We start from the raw sequence: 19,064 nt of genomic DNA, 5'->3' as shown, positions 1-19,064 counted from the left end.
GAGGGCACGCTGGCTCAGCCCCATGGGGGTCACGCGGCTGGACGGGACAGGGAGCCCACCTCCAAAAACTACGATGGCCCAGCCTCCAAGTTACAAGGCCAGGAGAGCAGGGCACATGAGAGTGTCTGCAGGGTGAGGCCCTGGGGGTGGGGGCGGGGAGAGAATGCACGTGTGTACATCTTTGCTTATATTTTTAAAATTGGAAGGGAAGCTGTAAAAAACTTAAAACCTGTTACCTTTAAGAAGAGCAAGGTGAAGAGATAAACTTCTCTGGATCTACCTTATTTTATAGATTTGATGGGAACCAAACAAATATCTGAGATAATTATACGATTAAATGTCAACGGCCATCTCTCTACATCTTGTGCTCAGTGGGGTCAAATGAGCACTCTGACACCGGTGGCATGGTCGCAGAGAGAGCGATGGTCTTGAGGCAGCTGAAAGCAACCCCGTGACTGTGCTTGCTGGAAGGACAAAGGGGCTGGCTGACCGGCTCTCGGCCAAAATGAGCAGCAAGGAGGTAGAGAACAGGGGCCCTGTGCACGTCCGGCTCTGAGAGATGACTGTAGGACCAGTGTATGACCCTCTGGGTCTCCCGCCCACACACCTAGAGGAAAGGAAACCTCTGAGCACACAGAGTGTGGACGCAGTTCTGCATGGCAACAGAAAAACGCACAAATGACACCCGCGCACCGGTGGATGAACAGACAGATGGAAGGCAGTCTGTCTGTCCAACGGGACATTATCCAGCCACAGAGAGGAAAGAAGTGCCGTGGACGATTGCTTCGACACTGATGAGCCTTGGAAGCCTCACGCTCATGGAACAGACAGGTGTGCGGTTTACATAGCGTGGGGTTCTGCGTATGGGAAGCATCCAGAAGAGGCAAGTCCGTGGTGACAGAGAGGAAGTTAGTGGTCACTGGGGGCAAAGGAGGGGTGGGGAGCAATGGCAGACCCCACGCAGAGCTGCACGGGGCATGTGGGCACCTGTCACACGCTGCCAGAGGATCGCAGCCACAGGGGCTGTGTACGGCCTAAACCTTCTCCCCATCCTCCCACCTCCGGCCAGCAGACCCAGCAGGCAAGGCCCCACTGAGGGGACAGGGCTGGGGGCTGTGACCATGTAATAGTCAGGGTGACCCAATGCCCCCTTTCCCAGTGCAGAGCCTGCAGTAGGCACATGGTAGTCATGAGGGAATGTTCACTGAATCTGCTTCACCGGGAAAGGTCCAGGGTGTGGGGAGCAAGGGAAGGGAGAGTGGCCTTGAGGCAAAAGAGGTGGGTGGATACCAGGGCCCTGCAGACTGCCCCCCACCCCTGGCCCACCCTTCCTGGTTCCCTGCCTCGGGAGGAGCACACAGGAGCTCCCCTGGGGAGAAGAGGGGAGGGGGCAGGAAGACAGAGTCCTGGAGGCACTGCGGGAGAACATAAGAGGGCGGACCCAGGATCCCAGCACAGCCCTCAGGGTTCCATGCCCACTGCTGTGCACCCGCTGGTCTAACTTGTATCCTCAGGTGAGGTGGGTAGCCATGCGGGCAGGTGGGCACTCGCCGAGGCCCCCACAGTGAGTGATGTGGAAAGCAACCTCAGAGGTGGCCGCCGCCCAGTCCCCGGACAGATGAGGATGACCTGGGACCGGGATGGGCCCTGGCAGTCCAAGGGGGTGGCCAAAGAGCTTGGCACTGGGCCCACATCACCTGAAAGGTGCCTGTAACATCAGAAGCAGGGTGGCCCGGGGCTCACTGGGGACATTTCTCTGTTGGACTAGGCGAGCAGGCTGCTACTGGCTGCTTGACTCCCACATTGGCCTCCCCCCAACCTGAGAGCCCTGCAGGCAACACCTCAGGAACGAGCCCTGGATACCAGGAGAAGAGCCTGGGCGTGGCTAGAGCCAGCTCTTACCTGGAGTCCGACAGGCGCTGAGGCTCCTCCTCGGCCACCTCTCCCTGCTGATTTTCCACCCTGGCCTTCGACGGCTGCCCTGAGTTTGGCGGTCCAGCCTGAGGCTCCCTTTTTGGACTGGCACCATTGGCCGCTCCAGGTGACCTGTCCACTGTGTCCAGCAGAGGCCCCGAGGTGTGTGTCAGGCACTTGGAAGTAGAGGCATCCTCTAAGGGCAATGCCTCCGGCACAGGCCGGGCCTCCTCCCATCTCTCAGCAGAGCCCTTGGCGCTGGCCTTGGCAGAGCCCACGTAAGAGGCGCTAATGACGCTTCTGGGGCCACACTTGTCATGTAGACTCTGGGCGGCGCTGTCCTCCCTGCCGCCACCGCAGGCCCCGCAGCATACGCAGGAGTTAAGGAGGCAGCTGGTGGCCGCAGTACTGAGTTTGTGGGAGCCACTGTGTGTCCCCTGGGCCACAGGCCCCGGCAGGGAGATGCCGTCTTCAGAGGCTTCCGGGGTGGTGACGGCAGAGCCCCCTGCAGGGGTTGATTTGGGATTGAAGATAACAGTAGCTGAGAGCTTCATGCCCCCGGTCCGGTGGGCAATCATCTCGGCCGTCTGCGCAGCGTCCCCACCCCCCTCCCAGCCATCCAGGTGCGGCTGCGCATCCAGGCAGCTGCAGGAGTTGGGACCCAGCGCCCACATCTTGTCATGAGGGACGTCGTTGTTATTGCTCATGTCCCCCTCCTCTGCCTCGGAGGGACCGCTACCTCTGGCCTCTGTGTGCCCTCCGCCTGGCCCTCTCTCCTGGGGGTCAGCGCGGGCACTGCCTGCCCACCCAGATGGGCCTCCTGGGGCCTCGGCAGCCCCCTCCACGTCATCCATGAAAAATACCCTTCCTTCTTCCTCGTCGCTGCCCGGCCGCAGCCGAGCGCTGCCTGGGGATGCCTCCCCACGGGGGCTACCCTCCACCCCTGGCCGGTGTGCGGGGGACTGGCAGGCGCTGGGCGGGGAGAGGAGGGATGACATCTCATCCCCTGCCCTATGGACCATGCGGTCGAGCTGCTCTAGCTCCTGGCTGTCATACTGCATGGAACAGGCCAGCTCTGCCTCCGGGGTCTTGGCCTTGGCTGAGAGCAGCTCCTCCGTGGGGAGGGGTGAGTGGGGAAAGGCGGGTGTCAGGGCGGGGGGTACCGGGGTGTCTGCCCGGATGGGGAATTCCACGTCCTGGGAAATGCAGAGGTTCCTTTCCAGTGTGTGAAGCTCGTCCTCTGTCAGGGTCTGCAGCAAGTCCCTACAAGGGTCAAGACAAAAACCACAGGTAAGGATCCCAAAGGCCACAGCAGCCCCCTGGCCGACAGCAGATGGACACAGCACCCTTGATGTCTGCATCAGCAGAGAAGCAACAAGGGATCAGCCCCTGGCAGTGAAGCGCACAGGGCACATACTTCCTGCACTAGGAAACGTGGCACAATTCTACAGGGATCCTCCCCAGCTGCAGGTCAGACCACGTCTGTGGGGAGGGATGACTGCCTTCCCTCGAGGCGTCTTTCTCAAAAGTGAGGCTCTGAAAACTCTTGTGGAAAACAAGGCTGCCCTGGTTCTTAGGGACCTGATCATCACGTTAAGAAAACCTTCTACGGGGCGCCTCGGTGGCTCAGTAGGTTAAGCCTCTACCTTCAGCTCAGGTCATGGTCTCAGGGTCCTAGGATTGAGCCCCACATTGGGCTCTCTGCTCAGCAGGGAGCCTGCTCCCCACTCCCTGCCTGCCTCTGCTTACTTGTGATCTCTGTCAAATAAATAAAATCTTAAAAAAAGAAAAAGAAAACCTTCTAGGAGTGAAAACAAAATGCTGGTTCCCATTCTAGGCTCTCACTGTGCACATGTTCTCAAGCACCATCCCTGTGCCAGGTGGGGAGACAGGCAGGCATGGGTCAGGCACGTCTCGCCCTTGGAGGTTACACTGGAAGAGTCACTGTTTCTGTGAATGATGACTGCCTCACAACTACAGCAACTACAACAAAGAAAAATGCCTACCAGCAGGAGGCTTAACCCAGGAAGGTTTCCTGGAGGAAGGGGCACCAAACCAACGACCTGAAGAAGTTAATGTGGCAACGCCTGGGATGGATCTCAAGCAGGTCTACGTGAATGTGCCATGCTCTCGGCCAGTGCAGGTCTGAGTTCAGGCTAAAGAGCCCCGTGCAGTCTTGGAAACGCCAGAAAAATGTACTTCCCAGAAACGCACAGCTTGCGACTCTTCATAAACTGAGCATGCCCATGCGGGCAGCACCTTGATCCAACCGTGGACTGTGAACCAGGCTCACAGGCCCTCACGTGCCCTCCCACTCACCCGTCTGCCATCACCAGCACCCTGACTTCCAAAGACTGAGACAGTCGCCCTGCATAAATGGGGACGTGCCATCCACACTCTAGAGGCAGGCATGGTTTGGCAACACCATGTCTGTATGAAGCACCAGAGGAAATGCAGGAGGCCCAGTTTAATAGGAGTTTCTAATCAACAAGTACTTCTTAAGCATATGAATATTTTTTAGAATAGGAATGCCCCAAATGGGGAGTATGTGGGATATTCTTGCACTCAGAAACTGTTTATCTGAAATTCAAATTCAATAGAAGGTTCTACTGGTTTTGTCTTGTTGGATCTGGTAATGTAGGGTTGGTCAGGGTTGGTTAGGTTCAGTGTCCTGGATGGTTTGGTCTCATGGGTAGGAATCAGTTCCACACCTGTTGGGCTCTGGATGCTCCAGCCACCCTCTCTGAGTGCCTCCCTGAAAAACCTGTAGGCGACTGGGAGGGGGTGCGCCCAGGGAACATGGGTGCGCCCAGGGAACATGCGTGCGCCCTGCTGCAGCATGGGCTCAGAGGGGGTGCGTCCAGGGAACACGCCTGCGCCCTGATGCGGGGCTCCCGCTGCGCTCTCCAGACTTCCGCTCATGGCTCTGTGGTCCATTCGCTGGCACCGCCAGGCACTCCTGGGGTTTTCCACTTTAAACTGCTCAGCCTGCTGACTGATGAAGGGCAGAGCAGCTTACAGGCTTGGCAGCCCTCCTCAGTGCCCTCTGTGAAGCCTTTTCAGATCTTCTGCCTGTTTTTAGTTGGGTTATTTCTGTTGTTCTTACAGATCGACAGGAGTTCTTTATGTTTTGTATTTGAGTTCTTTGTTGGACATGTTCTCCAACTCTCGGGCTTTCCGCCTTCATTCTTGTAACAGTACCTGCGGAACAACTGAAGTTTTAATTTCAATGAAGTTCAATAAATCACATATTCCTTTATGTTTAGTGCTTTTTTGTCCCGTTTAAGCAATCTGCTACTCCAAGTTCATAAAGATGTTCCTGTTGTTTTCCTCGGAAATCTTCATTGTTTTTACTTCCCACGTGCAATTTATCCGGAGTTGACTCTTGTGGGTGATTGTGGTAAGGATCCAGACCTGTTTTTCCTCATGTGGATATCTGCTGACTCAGCCCATTTATTGGAAAACAGCAACCACCCCCCCACTGCCGGGCTGTGTCTCCTTTGTCTTCAATCAGGGAGGCCCAGATGTGTTGGTCTGTTTCTAAGCTCCATTCTGTTGACACTCCTGGCCCTGCACGACTATCTACAGCAGAAATGCACATGTGTTCACAAGCGTGGTCACACCAGGGTCATTTATGGAAAGAACCAAAGCCCAGCATGTAGAATGTGTAAATAATGCTCTTTCTCTCTAGCGATCTTCTTTCTGGCTAGTTTTGGTCCCTTGCACTTCCACATGAATTTCAGAATTAGTTTGTGAATTTTTACCAAAAGAGACAAAAACCTCGTAAGATTCTGATTGAGACCGCACTAAATTCATAGATGGATTGGAAGATAACGGACACCTTTGCAATGTTAAGTTCTCCACTCCTTGACTTGGAATCGCTCTCTCTTTACGTCTTTAACATTTCATGCCAGTAACCTCTTGTGACTTTCAACAGAGGCCTTAGACAACTGCAGATAGATGCTGAAGCAGCTGATATTTACTGACATTATTGCAGGTAATATTTAAATTTTTTACTGTGCTAAAACAGCTATGATGTGAAATTTATCATCTTAGCCATTTTGAGGGACGACTCAGTGATATTCACATCCTAGCACCACCATCACCAACATCTACTCCTAGAACACATTCATCTTATAAACCTGAACTTGTCCCCACAAACACTAACAGCACGCTCCCCACCCCCAGCCCGACACCCACCACCCGCTACCTGTCTCCACGATTTTGACTAGTTCAGGTCCCTTGTGGAGTTGGAATCTCACATAATTTGTCTTTCTGTGGCTGGTCTATTTCACCAAGCATGTCCTTGGGGTTCATCCGTGTGGTGGCAGGAGTCAGGAGTTCCTTCCTTTTTAGGCTGAATAACATTCCATTGTGTGATGGGCTACATTTGGCTTCTCCACTCATCCACCAGTAGACACCTGGTTCGCCTCCATGCCTTAGCTGTTGTGAATAATGCTTCTTGGAACACAGCTAGACACATGTCTCTTTGAGACACTACTTCAAGCTCTTTGTAGAATATACCCAGGCGTGGAATGGCTGGATCATCTGACAATTCTATTTTTCATTTTTTGAGGGACCTCCACAATGTTTTTCCATGGCATTCGCACCATTTTGCACTCCCACCAATGAGGCACAGGATTCTAATTCTCCACATTCTTGCCAACACATGGCCTCTGTTGTTGTTGTTGATTGTTAGTTTTGGAAAGAGCCATCCTACTGGGTTGGAGGTACAATTTCATTGTGAGTTTGATCGGACAAGGAGTGATGAACAATTTTTCCAGAGCTTGCTGGCCACTCACACACTTTCTTGGGAGAAATGTCTCTTCAAATCCTTTGCTCTTTTGAACCAGGTTGTTTGGCTTTTCTTGGTGAATTTTAGAGGTTCTCTATAGATTCTAAGATGTGAGAATATTTTCTCCAACCTGTGGGCTGCCTCTCTACTCTGTTGAGAGTGTCTCACGTTGTACAAAATTTAAAAACTTTCAAGTCTAATTTGTCTATTTTTTCCTCTTGTCGCCTGTGCCTTTGGTATCCTGTCCAAGAAATAATTTCCAAAACGCAACATGAGGGGTGCCTTGGTGGCTCAGTGGGTTAAGCCTCTGCCTTCAGCTCAGGTCATGGTCTCAGGGTCCTGGTATCGAGCCCCACATCAGGCTCTCTGCTCAGCGGGGAGCCTGCTTCCCCCCCACACCCCTCTGCCTGACTCTGCCTACTTGTGATCTCTCTGTCAAATAAATAAATAAAAATCTTTTTAAAAAATGCAATGTGATAGAGCACTTGTCCAAGATGGTCTTGTAGGAGTTCTATTGTCTCAGTTCTCACATTTCTGTCCTGGGTCCACTCTCTGTCATTTTTGTGTACGGTTTCCACTTCATGTGTGTGTGTGTGTATATATCTTTCCACTTCATGTGTGTGTGTATATATCTCTCTCTCTCTCTTATCAGATTAAGGAAATCACCACTGATGTTTTCATCATAAAATAGGTATTGAATTTTTCAAATTCTTATGCTGCAATTTCAAAATGATTCAGTTTTTCTTCTTTTAAAAAATTAATGTAGCAAAACATTGCTTTTATTTCCAAATGCTAACGATGCTATGTGTCATCTGAACTCCACAAGACATGGTGGTGATCGTTCTGCACAAAGCACACTTCTTACCCACCCACACCGACTCCTTCAGTCTCTCCTGCATTTCCACATTTGTATCTGGGCGTTTGCCTTTGCCTGAGGAACTCCGATTAGCTTTTCTCCGTGGGCAGGCCACTGCTGAATGCCTTCAGGTTTGCTTTTCAATAACTCACCATTTTGCCTTCATGCTGGGTGGATGTTTTCTTCCAGCCCTTGAAATAGCATCACTCCGTTGCCTTTGGGCTCCCATTGTTCATTTCTCAGGAGACAGCTATCAATCTTACATTCTTTTCCCAGAAATATGTCCTTTTTCTCTGGCCGTTTAAGATTTGTTTCTCTGTTTTCAGCAGTTTTACTTTGATATACTAAGTCTGCTTCTATCTGTCTTCCTTGTAGTTCTTGAGCTTCCTGGGTCTGTGGGCAGAGATCTCTCTTCAGTTTTGGAAAATTCCTTCTTCTTCTTCTTCTTCTTTTTTTAAGATTTGATTTTTTAAAGTGATCTCCACACCCAGCATTGGGCTCAAACTCAAGAGTGGCAGGCCCGCCCACCCAGACTGAGCCAGCTGGGTGCCCCTCTTTTCTTCCTTCTAATTCCAGTCACGTACGTCAGACCTCAGAGCATGTTGCACCTGTCTCTGATGCTCTGGACTGTTTCCCCTGCCCATGTCCCAGTGCCCAGTGTCCCCCATCTGGAAAGAGCACCTATCACAGGACCCAGGCTGTGCCTCACCCACCCCTAGGGCCAGTGACTCTCCAAGGACCACCCTGTTGGGCCTTTCCCTGCCATCTTGTTTTTTTTTTTTAAGATTTTATTTATTTGACAGAGAGAGATCACAAGTAGGCAGAGAGGCAGGCAGAGGGGTGGGGGAGGCAGGCTCCCTGCTGAGCAGAGTGCCTGATGCAGGGCTTGATCCCAGGACCCTGGGATCATGACCTGAGCTTTAGGTTTAGAGGCTTTAACCCACTAAGCCACCCAGGCACCCCTCTCCCTCCCATCTTGATTCACAGCATGTTGGCTCTTGCAGGGGCCAAGGGCAGCTGGGAGCAGGGGATTCTCCAGCTGTCTGCCTGAACTGGCATCAGGAAAGGGAAGCCAGCGCTGGCTGCCCTGGGCTAGGCTGTCCTGCTGGACCCAGGAAGTCCACATGGAAGTCCACAGGGTCATCAGTTCCACCAAAAGCACAGAAGGGAGCTTACAGAGACTGGGACCACAGTAAGAAAGACCTTGGAGTCTGAGGCCACGGGGCCAGAAGGAGTTCAGAGGACAAGGGCCCACAGCCTCCTGCTGTGCCATCTGTCCAGGGCCACCTGGGAGGGCTCCGGGCCAGTGGGAAATGAGGGTTTGTGGGGAGGCCCAAGATGGAGGAGGCTGGCTTGAGGCCTGTTGTTGCTGAAAGCCGAGGGGAGCCCCTTAGAGCAAAGGACAGTCACCCACAGCAGACACCTCCAGGCCACCAGGGCAGCACACAGGGGGCCGAGGACATCAATGCCACCTGGACCCATTGCCCGGGACTGCTGGGGGAGCCAGGACAAGTCACAGCAGGGGAGGAGCCCTGTGCTCAAGACTGCAGGGCACCTCTATACTGGTGGGAGCACCCACGAAAGCCCAAGCAAGCACCCGTCCCTGCATGGGCCCCAGCCGCAGCCCTGTCACCGCCCTCCCAGGGCCCACCCCTCCCCTGCAGTCTGTGTGGCCCTGGGGGGGGCACCCGTGTCATCCCATTTCCCAGCCTCTCCCTCTCGCACAGAGGGCCCAGGGCCAGAGCTTTCAGCATGGTGGCTGCAGTCATGTGACTGGCAGTTTGTGCCCAAGGTCATGCTGTTACCCAAGCACAAAGAGCTGGGTTCTGAGGGGAGACAAGGGTGTATGTGGGTTTACACAGGGGCTTGAAACACTATGAACCAGTAACTACAGACGAAGACCAAGGCACACCTTTGCCTGGAGCAGAGAGGACCGGGAAGAACCCACCTGTCCTCACAGAAAGGAGGGCTGGGGCCCAACAGGGACGACAGCAACCCCCCCTACCCTCCCCCGCCCTCCCGGAGCAGCCGCTTCCCACCTTATTTTTCGCAGCAGCGTGTGGAAGGGCCGGAATAGCTCGGACATGTCTTCTGCCTTGCGGTCCAAGTTCAGAGGTCCATCTGCATAGACCACGAGGCCACTGCATTCAAGACAAAAGCCAGGATGGGGTGAGGCCCTGCAGCCCCCCCAGGACAAGCCCAGAACACAGCCAGGGGCTCTGAGACCACACACACCTCACCTCTTGTGACTGAATATTAAATACATTTAGAAAAATGCACTGAAAATTGCCAGACTTGATCATCTTCTGAAGCTGATTAGGGGATGTTCACTTGAGGGATCATAAAATAATCATAAAAATTTATCTGTTCACATCCCTGCTGTAATCAAAAAAATCAGCATCAAGATTTGTTACTAAAACTAACTGCTTGGAAATGGAAACTTCAGTTTTGTGTTTAAATGTAACACACATGCAGAAGCTTTTGTGAATTAGTGGGGTGCCCCTACCATAGATGTGACGGGAAAGTGGAAAGTGAGAGCCGGGGCCCCTGCTACCCATGCACCCATAGCTCTGCACCAAGGCACACAGACACTTGAGCCTTGGGGGCTGGGCCCTGGCGGGGTCCCACAAAGGCCGGAGGAGCATCTCAGGGACCTTTGTCGCAAATAGGGTGGGACTTCTCCCAGACGTGCCTCCAAGCTGTCCTCCCAGCCTCCCACTGGACTCCCAGAATCGGCCCTCACTCACCCGGCTCCACACTGAGTCCTTCCAACTCCCTGACCACAGCCTCTCCTGCCTCCCAGACCACACCAGCTGTGACAATGCAGTACCTCCCACTGCCAGCCCTGCCCACCTGGAACCCTGGGAGGTCCCCCACAGTGAGCTGTGTGCTTCGTGGCTCCCCTGACCTTTGCCCAGCCTGTCCCCAAGCCCCCTTTCCCTTGTAGAGGTCTGGCTCCTGCTCCCTCACTCTTCAAGCCTGGAGACAGCCTTGTCACCCCCAGGAAGGACAGACCCTCTCTCCTCAGTCCCATGGCTGAGCCCCATGTGGCTCTGCTCAGATGCCCTTCCAGGAGGTCCCCATTCCACAGGCAGCACCTCATTTATTCCCTATGGCAATCTTGCCATGCACTGCCCAGCCCCAAGCATGCCCACCATCCTGTCCAGACCTGCTTCTCCTAGAGCAAGACCATCCTTGGAGGACCCTTCTGGGGGGTACCTCCTCCTGGGGCCCCAAGACCAGACAGCTCACATCGAGGGGCCACCCAGGGAATGACCCCCCCCACACACACACACAGTGACTACTCCTTGCATCCTTGTCAGAGCACAGGGGAGGGACTCGCAGATTTGTTTGCATGAATGAAGAACTGCCCCCGTGTCTCTCTCTGCAAATGAACAGAATCTCATCGCTGCACTGGGGTCAGGTCATCACCACCCAACATGGAGTCCTCGTTGGCTCAGGAACATGTCCAGTACAGGGAGAGAAATTGGTAAAACTGAATGGACTGTTTTCCCTTTAAAAGGTTAGATTTCACGTGCACAAAGGAAGATTCAAAAGTCACAGGAAAATCATGGGCTGTGCTACCTCCTCTGGCAGCTGGAGGGTTGGGGCTGCCAGGAGCAGCTGTGTCCTGGATATAGGTCTGGATGGAGAGCAGAGGACAACCTGGCCAGCCTTCCATTCCTTCCAGTATGTTTTATGGATCTGACACAAGCTGACAGTTCCAGTTAAATTAACAGTGTTTGGGGGACAACTTCCCAAGATAGAACCTTAACTTCATCGTTGAGTCAGTGTTCTCGACACAAAGGCCGTGAAAAGGGGCCCTGCCCGGGCTTCCTGGCAATCTTGTCCTTCAGAAAGCAGCAAAGGGGGCAGGAAGGGAGCCTAACTCTGCTCCTGGGTCCCAGGAAGGACACTGGCTGCCCCATCAGTGCCCTGAGAACAAGGCCCGGGGCTGACTGGCTGGTCTGGAGACTCAGAAACAAAACCAGTACTTAGGAGGGCTCCCAGCACAGGACCATCCCAGGCCACAGAGGTCGGTGCTCCTGCCACTGCTGAGGAGGGCAAGGCAGCCCCCAGGGCTGAGCCTGGCAGAGATGGAGGGAGAAAGGGTTGCTGGGCACACTCAGAGTCAGGGATGGGTGGCTGGCTAGATTGGGCACCAGGCAGATGCCCAGCCTGAGAGGAAATCTGAGTCCCCACTCCCATTCTTCTAGTCACCTTTTCACTGTTTCATAATGTCCTTTAATGCACAAAAGTTTTTAATTTTGATGAAGTTCAATTTACCTATCTCTTCATTTGTCATTCGTGCTTTTTGTATCAAATCTAAGAATCTACTGCCAAGCCAGGGAATGTGAAGATTTACCTCCTGTACTAGTCAGAGTTCTCCAGAGAAATAGAACAAATGTAGTATGTGTGTGTGTGTGTGTGTGTGTGTGTGTGTGTGTGTGTGTGTGTACATGGGAAGGGGGAGAGCTTGGGTGGTTGGTTGGTTTGTTGGGTTTATTTATTTATTTTGGAGAGAAAGAGATTTTGAGGAACTGGTTCCCATGACTGTGGATGGCGGCCACGTCCAAACTCTGCAGAGTAGGAGGGCAGGCTAGAAACCTAGAGCCTCGGAAGAGTTGATGCTGCAGCTTAAGTCTGAAGACAGTCTGGAGGTAGAATTCCCTTTCACTTGGGGAACTCTGTTTTCCCTTAAGGTTTTCAACTGATGGGGCGAGGCCCACCCACATTATGAAGGGTAAGCTACCTTACTCAAGATCAAAATTTAAATGTTAATCTCATTTTAAAAATAGCTTAGAGCAATATCCAAACTAGTGTTTGACCAAATATCTGGGTACTATGGCCTAGACAAGTGGACACATAAAATTAATCATTACAGGGCCCAACTCTGCTCTTCTGGTATACAGCCATCCAGTTGTTCCATCATCATTTGTTGAAGAGACTAACTTCCTCATTGAATGGCCGTGGCCCCCTTGTCAAAAACCAGTTGGCTATTGATATTTGGCTTATTTCTGTTGTCTTGATTTTTTTTCCGTTCGTCTATTCTTATGACAGTACCACACTTTGGATTATCATAACTTTGTAGTAAATTCTGAAATCGAGACATACGAGTCCTCCAACTTTGTTTTTCTTTTTCGACATTGTTTGGGCTATTCAAAGCTTCCATATGAATTTGAGGATCTTTTCCATTTCTGCAAAAAAAGAAAGGCCAAGGTAGTTTTTATAGGAAATGTATTGAATCTATATATAACTTTGGGAAGTATCACCATCTTAACTATAGCAAGCCTTCTAATCCATGAATATGGGCTATCTTTTCATTTAATTAGGTCTTTAGCTATTTTCAGGAATGTCCTATAATTTTCAGTGTACATGTTTTCCACCTCCTTGGTTAAATTTACTCCTCAGTACTTTTTTCTTTAGGATGTTATTGGAAATTTCTTCTTTAAAGTAATATTTAATTACATATGATGGACTATTCTTCATACTGAAGTTTCTACATGCCATGTAGATGAACCATGAAAACATGATGCTTAGTGAAATAACCGAGATACAAAAGGACAAATATTGTATAATGACTCAATTTATATGAGGTCCCTAGAGGAGTCAAACTCACAGAGAAAAAGTAGACTGGAGGGTACCAGGGGCCGGGGGAGGGAGTAGAGAATTAGCATTTAGTGGAAACAGCATTTCTGTTCGGGATGATGGGAAAGTTCTGGACAGGGTGGTTCAACAGTGTGAATGTGCTAACTGCTGCTGATGTATACTCAAAAAGGGTGAAAGTGGTAAATTTTGTGTTATGTCTATTTTACCACACTAAAAAAAATTAACATTTATTGCTTTGATTCTGTTTACAGAAGTTATAATTACCATGTCAAGAGGTCATGTTAAGTAGAGACACAGTGTTTGGTATAATTTTTCATAGCACGCTAGGGACGTTTTCCATGGCTTTTTGGGATTTTTCACCAATGTTACCTAAACACCTGGAGTATTGTTTTTTGTTTTGTTTTTTTACATATTTTATTTATTCATTTGAGAGAGAGAGAGAGAGAGAGCACAAGCAGGGGGAGAGGCAGATGGAGAGGGAGAAGCAGAGTCTCCATTGAGCAGGGAGCCCGATGCAGGACTTGATCCCAGGACCCTGGGACCATGACCTGAGCTGAAGGCAGACGCTTAACCGTTTGAGCCACCCAGGCATCCTGAAGTATTGTTTTTAAACAATCCCTTAATTCTGGATATCTAGCCCCTCAGATTTTCATGATTAAAAATAAACTTCAGTAAAAATCTTTAAATACAGATGGTGCCCTGTCAAGTCAATGCAACCAAATTCTGCAAAAGTTGTGCCGCTACCCGCCAAGTGCTCAGGCCTCTGAGAGAAAACAGCCCGTGAACACCCCTTAGGGTAGCGCTTCCAGGCACATGGGGAGATGTGAAAATAACACAAATCCTATTTATATGAAACATCACAAACAGGCAAACCTACAGACACAGAAACAGATCTGGGGTCTCCTGGTGCTAGGCAGGCGGGATTGTAGGGGGTGAAGGTGACAGCTAAGGAGGGAAGGGTATCCTTTTGGGGGGACGAAAATGTTCTGAAATTAATGGTGATAGTACATTGTACACTTTAAGTTACACACTCGAGTACACACACGACCTTGCTAGAGGTGAGCACCTGTGGGAGAAGGGCTGCAGGCCAGGAAGGTTGTGTGGCAATTGGAAGACTGGGAAGGGACTGGGCAGGGGGCTGTCTCTGGTGGTGAAGCACGTGGGCAAGGAAACAATGGGAGGCCAGAGACCCCCATGGGGCAGCAACTTCTGGAAAATTCTGGTAGTAGGACTGCAGGATAGATGTGGGTGGCAGGGAGTGTGAAAATGAGAGAGAGGAAGTAGAGTGACCAGTGAGGATGTGATGCTAAGTCGGGGGCCTGGCCCAGGGGCACAGGTGAAGTGGGGGGGGGCAGGGTTTCAGGGCTGGCACCCGAGTGGGCGTGGACAAGACCAAACCCCTGTCCAGCCCCATGGACACCCAGCACCTGGCCTGGCCAGCCTCTTCCTGAGCCTCCTCTAAGCCTCCAGGCCCCCCCCTTCAGAGCCCTCCCCCAATCCCCGCCAATCTCCCAGAGCTCCTCTTACCGCCTCTACCTCAGGGGGGCTTCCCCAGGGCCACAAAGCTCAGTGGTCATCAGGCACAAGCAGGGCTGGGTTGGGCCCCATCCGGCCGCTCCACACCTGTCTCCTCACCTGTGATGGGCCCACAGATGCCATGCCACCTCGAGGGGGAGTTTTTCCTGGGAGAGCTCAGAGCAGGGTGGGTGGGAAGGGGCTGGAGCTCCTAGAGGCAGGAGGGGGTGCTGGTGCAGTAGGGAGGCCTCACGCCCAGATCCCCCTCTGCTCTCACTGCTCTCTGAGAGTCACCTGGAGCCCCAAGAACCCACAGCACAGATGTGACCCTTGAAGGCTGCTGTTTCCAGAGTGTTGGCTTCCCTGCCGCATGTGACCCATGACCCACCCCCCCTTCCTCCAGCCAGAGGTGCTGCCTCCACCCCTTTGCAGCCGCCTGACCAGCTCCCACCCCAGCTTCCAGGGTTCTGCTCCAGGACTGGGGACCCGCCCCTCATGCTCACAGCTCTTGTCCTCTCTAGAGGGGCTCTGCTCCGGGTCCTATTCTACCCCAGCATCCAGAAAAACCCACAGCAACTTCTTATCTCTCCTACCTGTACACTTGCCCCAGAGGTGTCCTGGCATCCCTGGGGATAAGCACAGGGCAGGTACACAGCAGGGGCTCAACATAGGCTCACTGGGCAGATACAGGACCCAGCAAGTCCTGGAGTGACCCTGAAGGGGGAGGCTCTGGGGACAGCTGCTTACTGCTCTACCCCTCCTTCCATAGGATGGAGAACTTCAGTTACAGTTTCGTATACCTTAAAGCCCCAGACGCAGAGCCTGGCTCTGAGGGAGGGCCCATGAGGGTCAGAGGTGGCCCTGGGGCCATCGTGCGGCCTCCCTCCAGGCACAGCCAAGCCAAGAACCTCTGTTCCCTCAACTCTGGGCTTTGGGTCCCTGCCTCTGCTCCTACTTCCCAGCGGGCCTCCCTGCACCTGCTCTCCCTTCACTCCAACTCCAAAACTAGCCTACCTTCACTGTGACTCAGAGCCTTTCCGCCTGTCCTGGGGGATTCCAAGAGGCCCCCACACACTGTTGCCAGGAGAGGGGCACAAGGACAAAGGCCCAGCCGTGGGACCCTCACTTTCCTTCCCAGGACCAGGGTTACAGAGAAGGAGCAGAAGTCAGATATGCACTGGGCAGCTGCAGTTGGCACACAGGGCGCAGTGACGCTGGTCAGGGAAAAGTGATCTTGGGGGGCTACTCAGTGAGAAGGCCTGAGAGAATGGACCCATGACCACCAGGTCTGGGCCAGGGCTGATGGCTTGGCCAGTGAAGTCTGACCGCCCTCGCTCAGCAGGCTTGTGTGAGAACCTGGAGCCCAAGTGCTCAGGCTGTCTAATGCCTCGCCTTTCTTGTAAATGGATTGTATTTTTAAAGTGCCTGGGAGAGTCTGAGCATTTCCATGAAGCTGAGGATAGGTTCCGTCTACTACAGCACAAGGCCTTCGTGTCCCCACGATCCCAGATGCTGCCTAGCCCCATGGAGCTGGGGAGCCTCCAAGAGGCCACATAGCTCAACAGGGCAGGCTGGCCAGCATGCGCCCACACCAGCACCCCTGTGCACAGTCAGGTGGCCAGCCTGGGAACCCCTCCAGCATGGTGGGAACCGCCCCCCAACCCCCAGCCAGCATGATGAAATCCCAGACGCAGGCTCAGAGCTGGGGGCACTGGATCCTGAGCTTCAAGGCACTTGCCAAGGCATTTTAGAAAAGAACCATAGGGGGTGCCTGGCTGGCTCAGTGGGTTAAACTTCTGCCTTCAGCTCAGGTCATGATCTCAGGGTCCTGGGATCGAGCCCCACATAGGGCTCTCTGCTCAGCAGGGGAGCCTGCTTCCTCCTCTCTCTCTGCCTACTTGTGATCTCTCTCTGTCAAATAAATAAATAAAATCTTAAAAAAAAAAGAAAAAAGAAAAAAGGAAACACCTCCAGGCCAGGGTCTCCACGCTACCAGAAAAGGGGCTGTGAACTGCATGACGCAGAGGGAGGGGACAAAGGCCACTCTCATGGGAGGGGCTCGCCAACCCGGGGCCCAGGCCCACAGAAGCAAGGCCCTAGCTCGAAGCAGCTTTGTCTTGGGCATGAGTTTGGCCGCAGAGAGCCGCTGCCAAGAAAGCAAATAACGATATAACAAAATTACCTGGCCCACCAAGGGGCCACTTCAGGCCAGACCACCGGAGCTGGTCCCAGGGGACATCTGTCCTCTGCACCGCTCAGCTTCAGGTGAAGGCAGAATCTCAGACTCTAATGATTAAAGCAACTGTAAAGTGTGTGTGTTCTGGGGCGCTGGGACGCACTCCTGCTTTCCCTGACAGGCAAACTTGGGGAGAAGATTGCTTCAGGAAAGGAGACATAAAAGGAAGGGGTGGAGGCTAGGGGTCCTGGTAGCGAGACTGCCATGGAAGGCAGCTCCAAGGACACAGTCAGGTCAAGGAGAGATGCTCAGGCTTCCCTGAGTCTCAACCCCTCTTTCCAGCTCTCCCTCCCCCAAGCCTCTGTACCTGGTGTCTCCCCTGAGACACTGTACCTGGCATGTCTTGGCCATTTGACCTCCAGCGTCCCTGTTGGCCCCATATGCCTTCTACATGCAGTGCAACTTGCTTGAGGGAAGCCCCTCTGGCCCAGAAGCTGACCTCATCCTGCTGCACCATCCTGCCCCCCACCACTCCCACCACTGCATCCCCATTTCCCTAGGAGGGGGGCCGATGCCTGGACCAGTCCTGGCCTCTGCTTCCACCCCACACTCTCCCAGACTGCTTCGTCAATGACTGCATCTGCAAACAGCATCTGTCCCTAGGACTCTGGTCCCCTCTCTGCCCAGCTCCACACCTGCACACCAGCTGCCCATGGGGCCCCTCCAGGGTGGCCAGACCTACAGGCCTCTCCACTGGGCTCCCCTGTGACCACCTGTCCCACGCCCCCTCACCTGGCAAGAGGCAAGGGTGGTCCCTGCCGTGGAGTCAGGGTCTGGGCGAGAAGCCCCAGGCCGAGCCCAGAACACCCAGGCTCTGACCTTGACCCGACCTTGGCCTCAAGAAGCTCAAAGTACTCTGCCACTGACCACACACATCCTGCCTTGGGGAACATAAGGCCTGACCCCATGTGCTGGCCAACATGTCTAAACCCACAAGACCCCAGAGGCCTGCTCCTGAGTTCCAGCTCATGCTTTGTACCCAGTAGGGAAGGCTCTGCCTCAGCGCGCATTTCCCCCTCCCTACTGCCAGAGCAGCTGCACCCCACCTGCTCTTCACCTGCTCAGGCTCAGTTCATGCCCCCCCCACCTCCCTCCAGCCTGTGAATGACTCATGTAAGCCCATCACGTCCCCCCACGGGAGCCAGGGGCTTCCTCCCACAGCCTGGGCTGGGCACTCTGCTCCTGCATGCCCCCCACGTGGCTCTTTGTGGTGTGGGGGCGCTCCTGCCTTGGGCTGTGAGTTAGGTGACTGTCCATCTCACCTGTGCCGTTGGGTGTTGGGTGTCCGGCCATCTCGTACTATTTAGGGTGGGGGGGGTCCCTCCCTCACCCTCAGAACACCTGGTGAGGGCCGACAGCAGGCCTGCTTGGTGCCGCGCGGGCGGCTAGCAGCCACCTGTTGGGGGTGTAAGGGCCAGCCATCAACACCAGAAGGGGCCCAGCACTGTCTCACTCCACAGTCCTGCTAGGCTTCCGCCCAATAGCTATCCCGGGCGGGAGAACACTCACCACACGATGGCCAACCTGGGGATGGTGAACATGAGGGCCGGTTCGTAGTCGTCAATCATGTCTTGGGTCAGGTACCCGAAGTCCAGGGCCCTGGCCGAGGGACAGAGAGCAAGAAGGGTGAGGCCTGCCCTCCCAACACCCACCATGGCCCGCTCCACCCACACCTGCATCTGTGCTCAGCTGATGGCCAGGAAGGTGACAGGGGCCATGCTCTGCTCCAGAAGGCCCAAGCAAAGATGGCTGGTGCTTCCCCTTCCCTGACTTTCCACCTGCCCAATCCCACTTCTGGGACGGAAGGTGCAGGGAGGGGCAAGGTGTGCTTGCTGAGGGGCCCACAGGGCAGCGATGGTGTCCAGCAAACAAAACACAGAAGCTCATCCTGCCATGGGCTTGCTTAGCCAGAAAATTGAAGCAACTCAAGTGACAAGAATAAACGTGGAACAAAAACACCGCCCCACACAATTTAACACTTTCCTGAGGAACGAACAGCGCTCTGCTGGATTTAGTCTCATGCTCCAGGCAAATACAAGTGACTCTCTACACTCAGTGAGCTGGCACTGCTCAAGTCACGTCACAATGGTTCCAAGGACAAGGTCTTTCCTACCATCTTATTTTTTAGCAATTTGAAA

The 19,064-nt window shown here is 53.3% G+C and overlaps 1 protein-coding gene across 12 annotated transcripts in view; it reads right to left on the bottom strand.

Moving 5' to 3' along the window:
• The window catches only part of ZFYVE28 (zinc finger FYVE-type containing 28), a 103,468-nt gene that overhangs the window by 19,557 nt on the left and 64,847 nt on the right, over nucleotides 1-19,064 (bottom strand). For 7 of the 12 annotated variants that reach the window (XR_009351822.1, XR_009351820.1, XR_009351834.1 and 4 more), the window contains 3 exons: nucleotides 18,436-18,525; nucleotides 9,605-9,706; nucleotides 1,903-3,177 (listed from right to left, as the gene is read on the bottom strand). Coding sequence is in view for 7 of the 12 variants with exons in the window: in XM_059166732.1 (XP_059022715.1) it covers nucleotides 1,903-3,177; nucleotides 9,605-9,706; nucleotides 18,436-18,525 (1,467 nt within the window). In the remaining 5 variants the exon portion in view is untranslated. Of the gene's footprint in view, nucleotides 1-4; nucleotides 920-1,902; nucleotides 3,178-9,604; nucleotides 9,707-12,688; nucleotides 12,764-18,188; nucleotides 18,323-18,435; nucleotides 18,526-19,064 lie in introns of those variants that run through there. The other 5 variants (XM_059166775.1, XM_059166782.1, XM_059166740.1 and 2 more) reach the window with 5 other exon arrangements.

The sequence above is a fragment of the Mustela lutreola genome, chromosome 1 (genome assembly GCF_030435805.1).
Source record: "Mustela lutreola isolate mMusLut2 chromosome 1, mMusLut2.pri, whole genome shotgun sequence".
NCBI classification, from domain to species: Eukaryota; Metazoa; Chordata; class Mammalia; order Carnivora; family Mustelidae; genus Mustela; species Mustela lutreola.
Note: the sequence above shows the minus strand (reverse complement) of the source record. Positions and strands in the feature narration are given on the sequence as shown.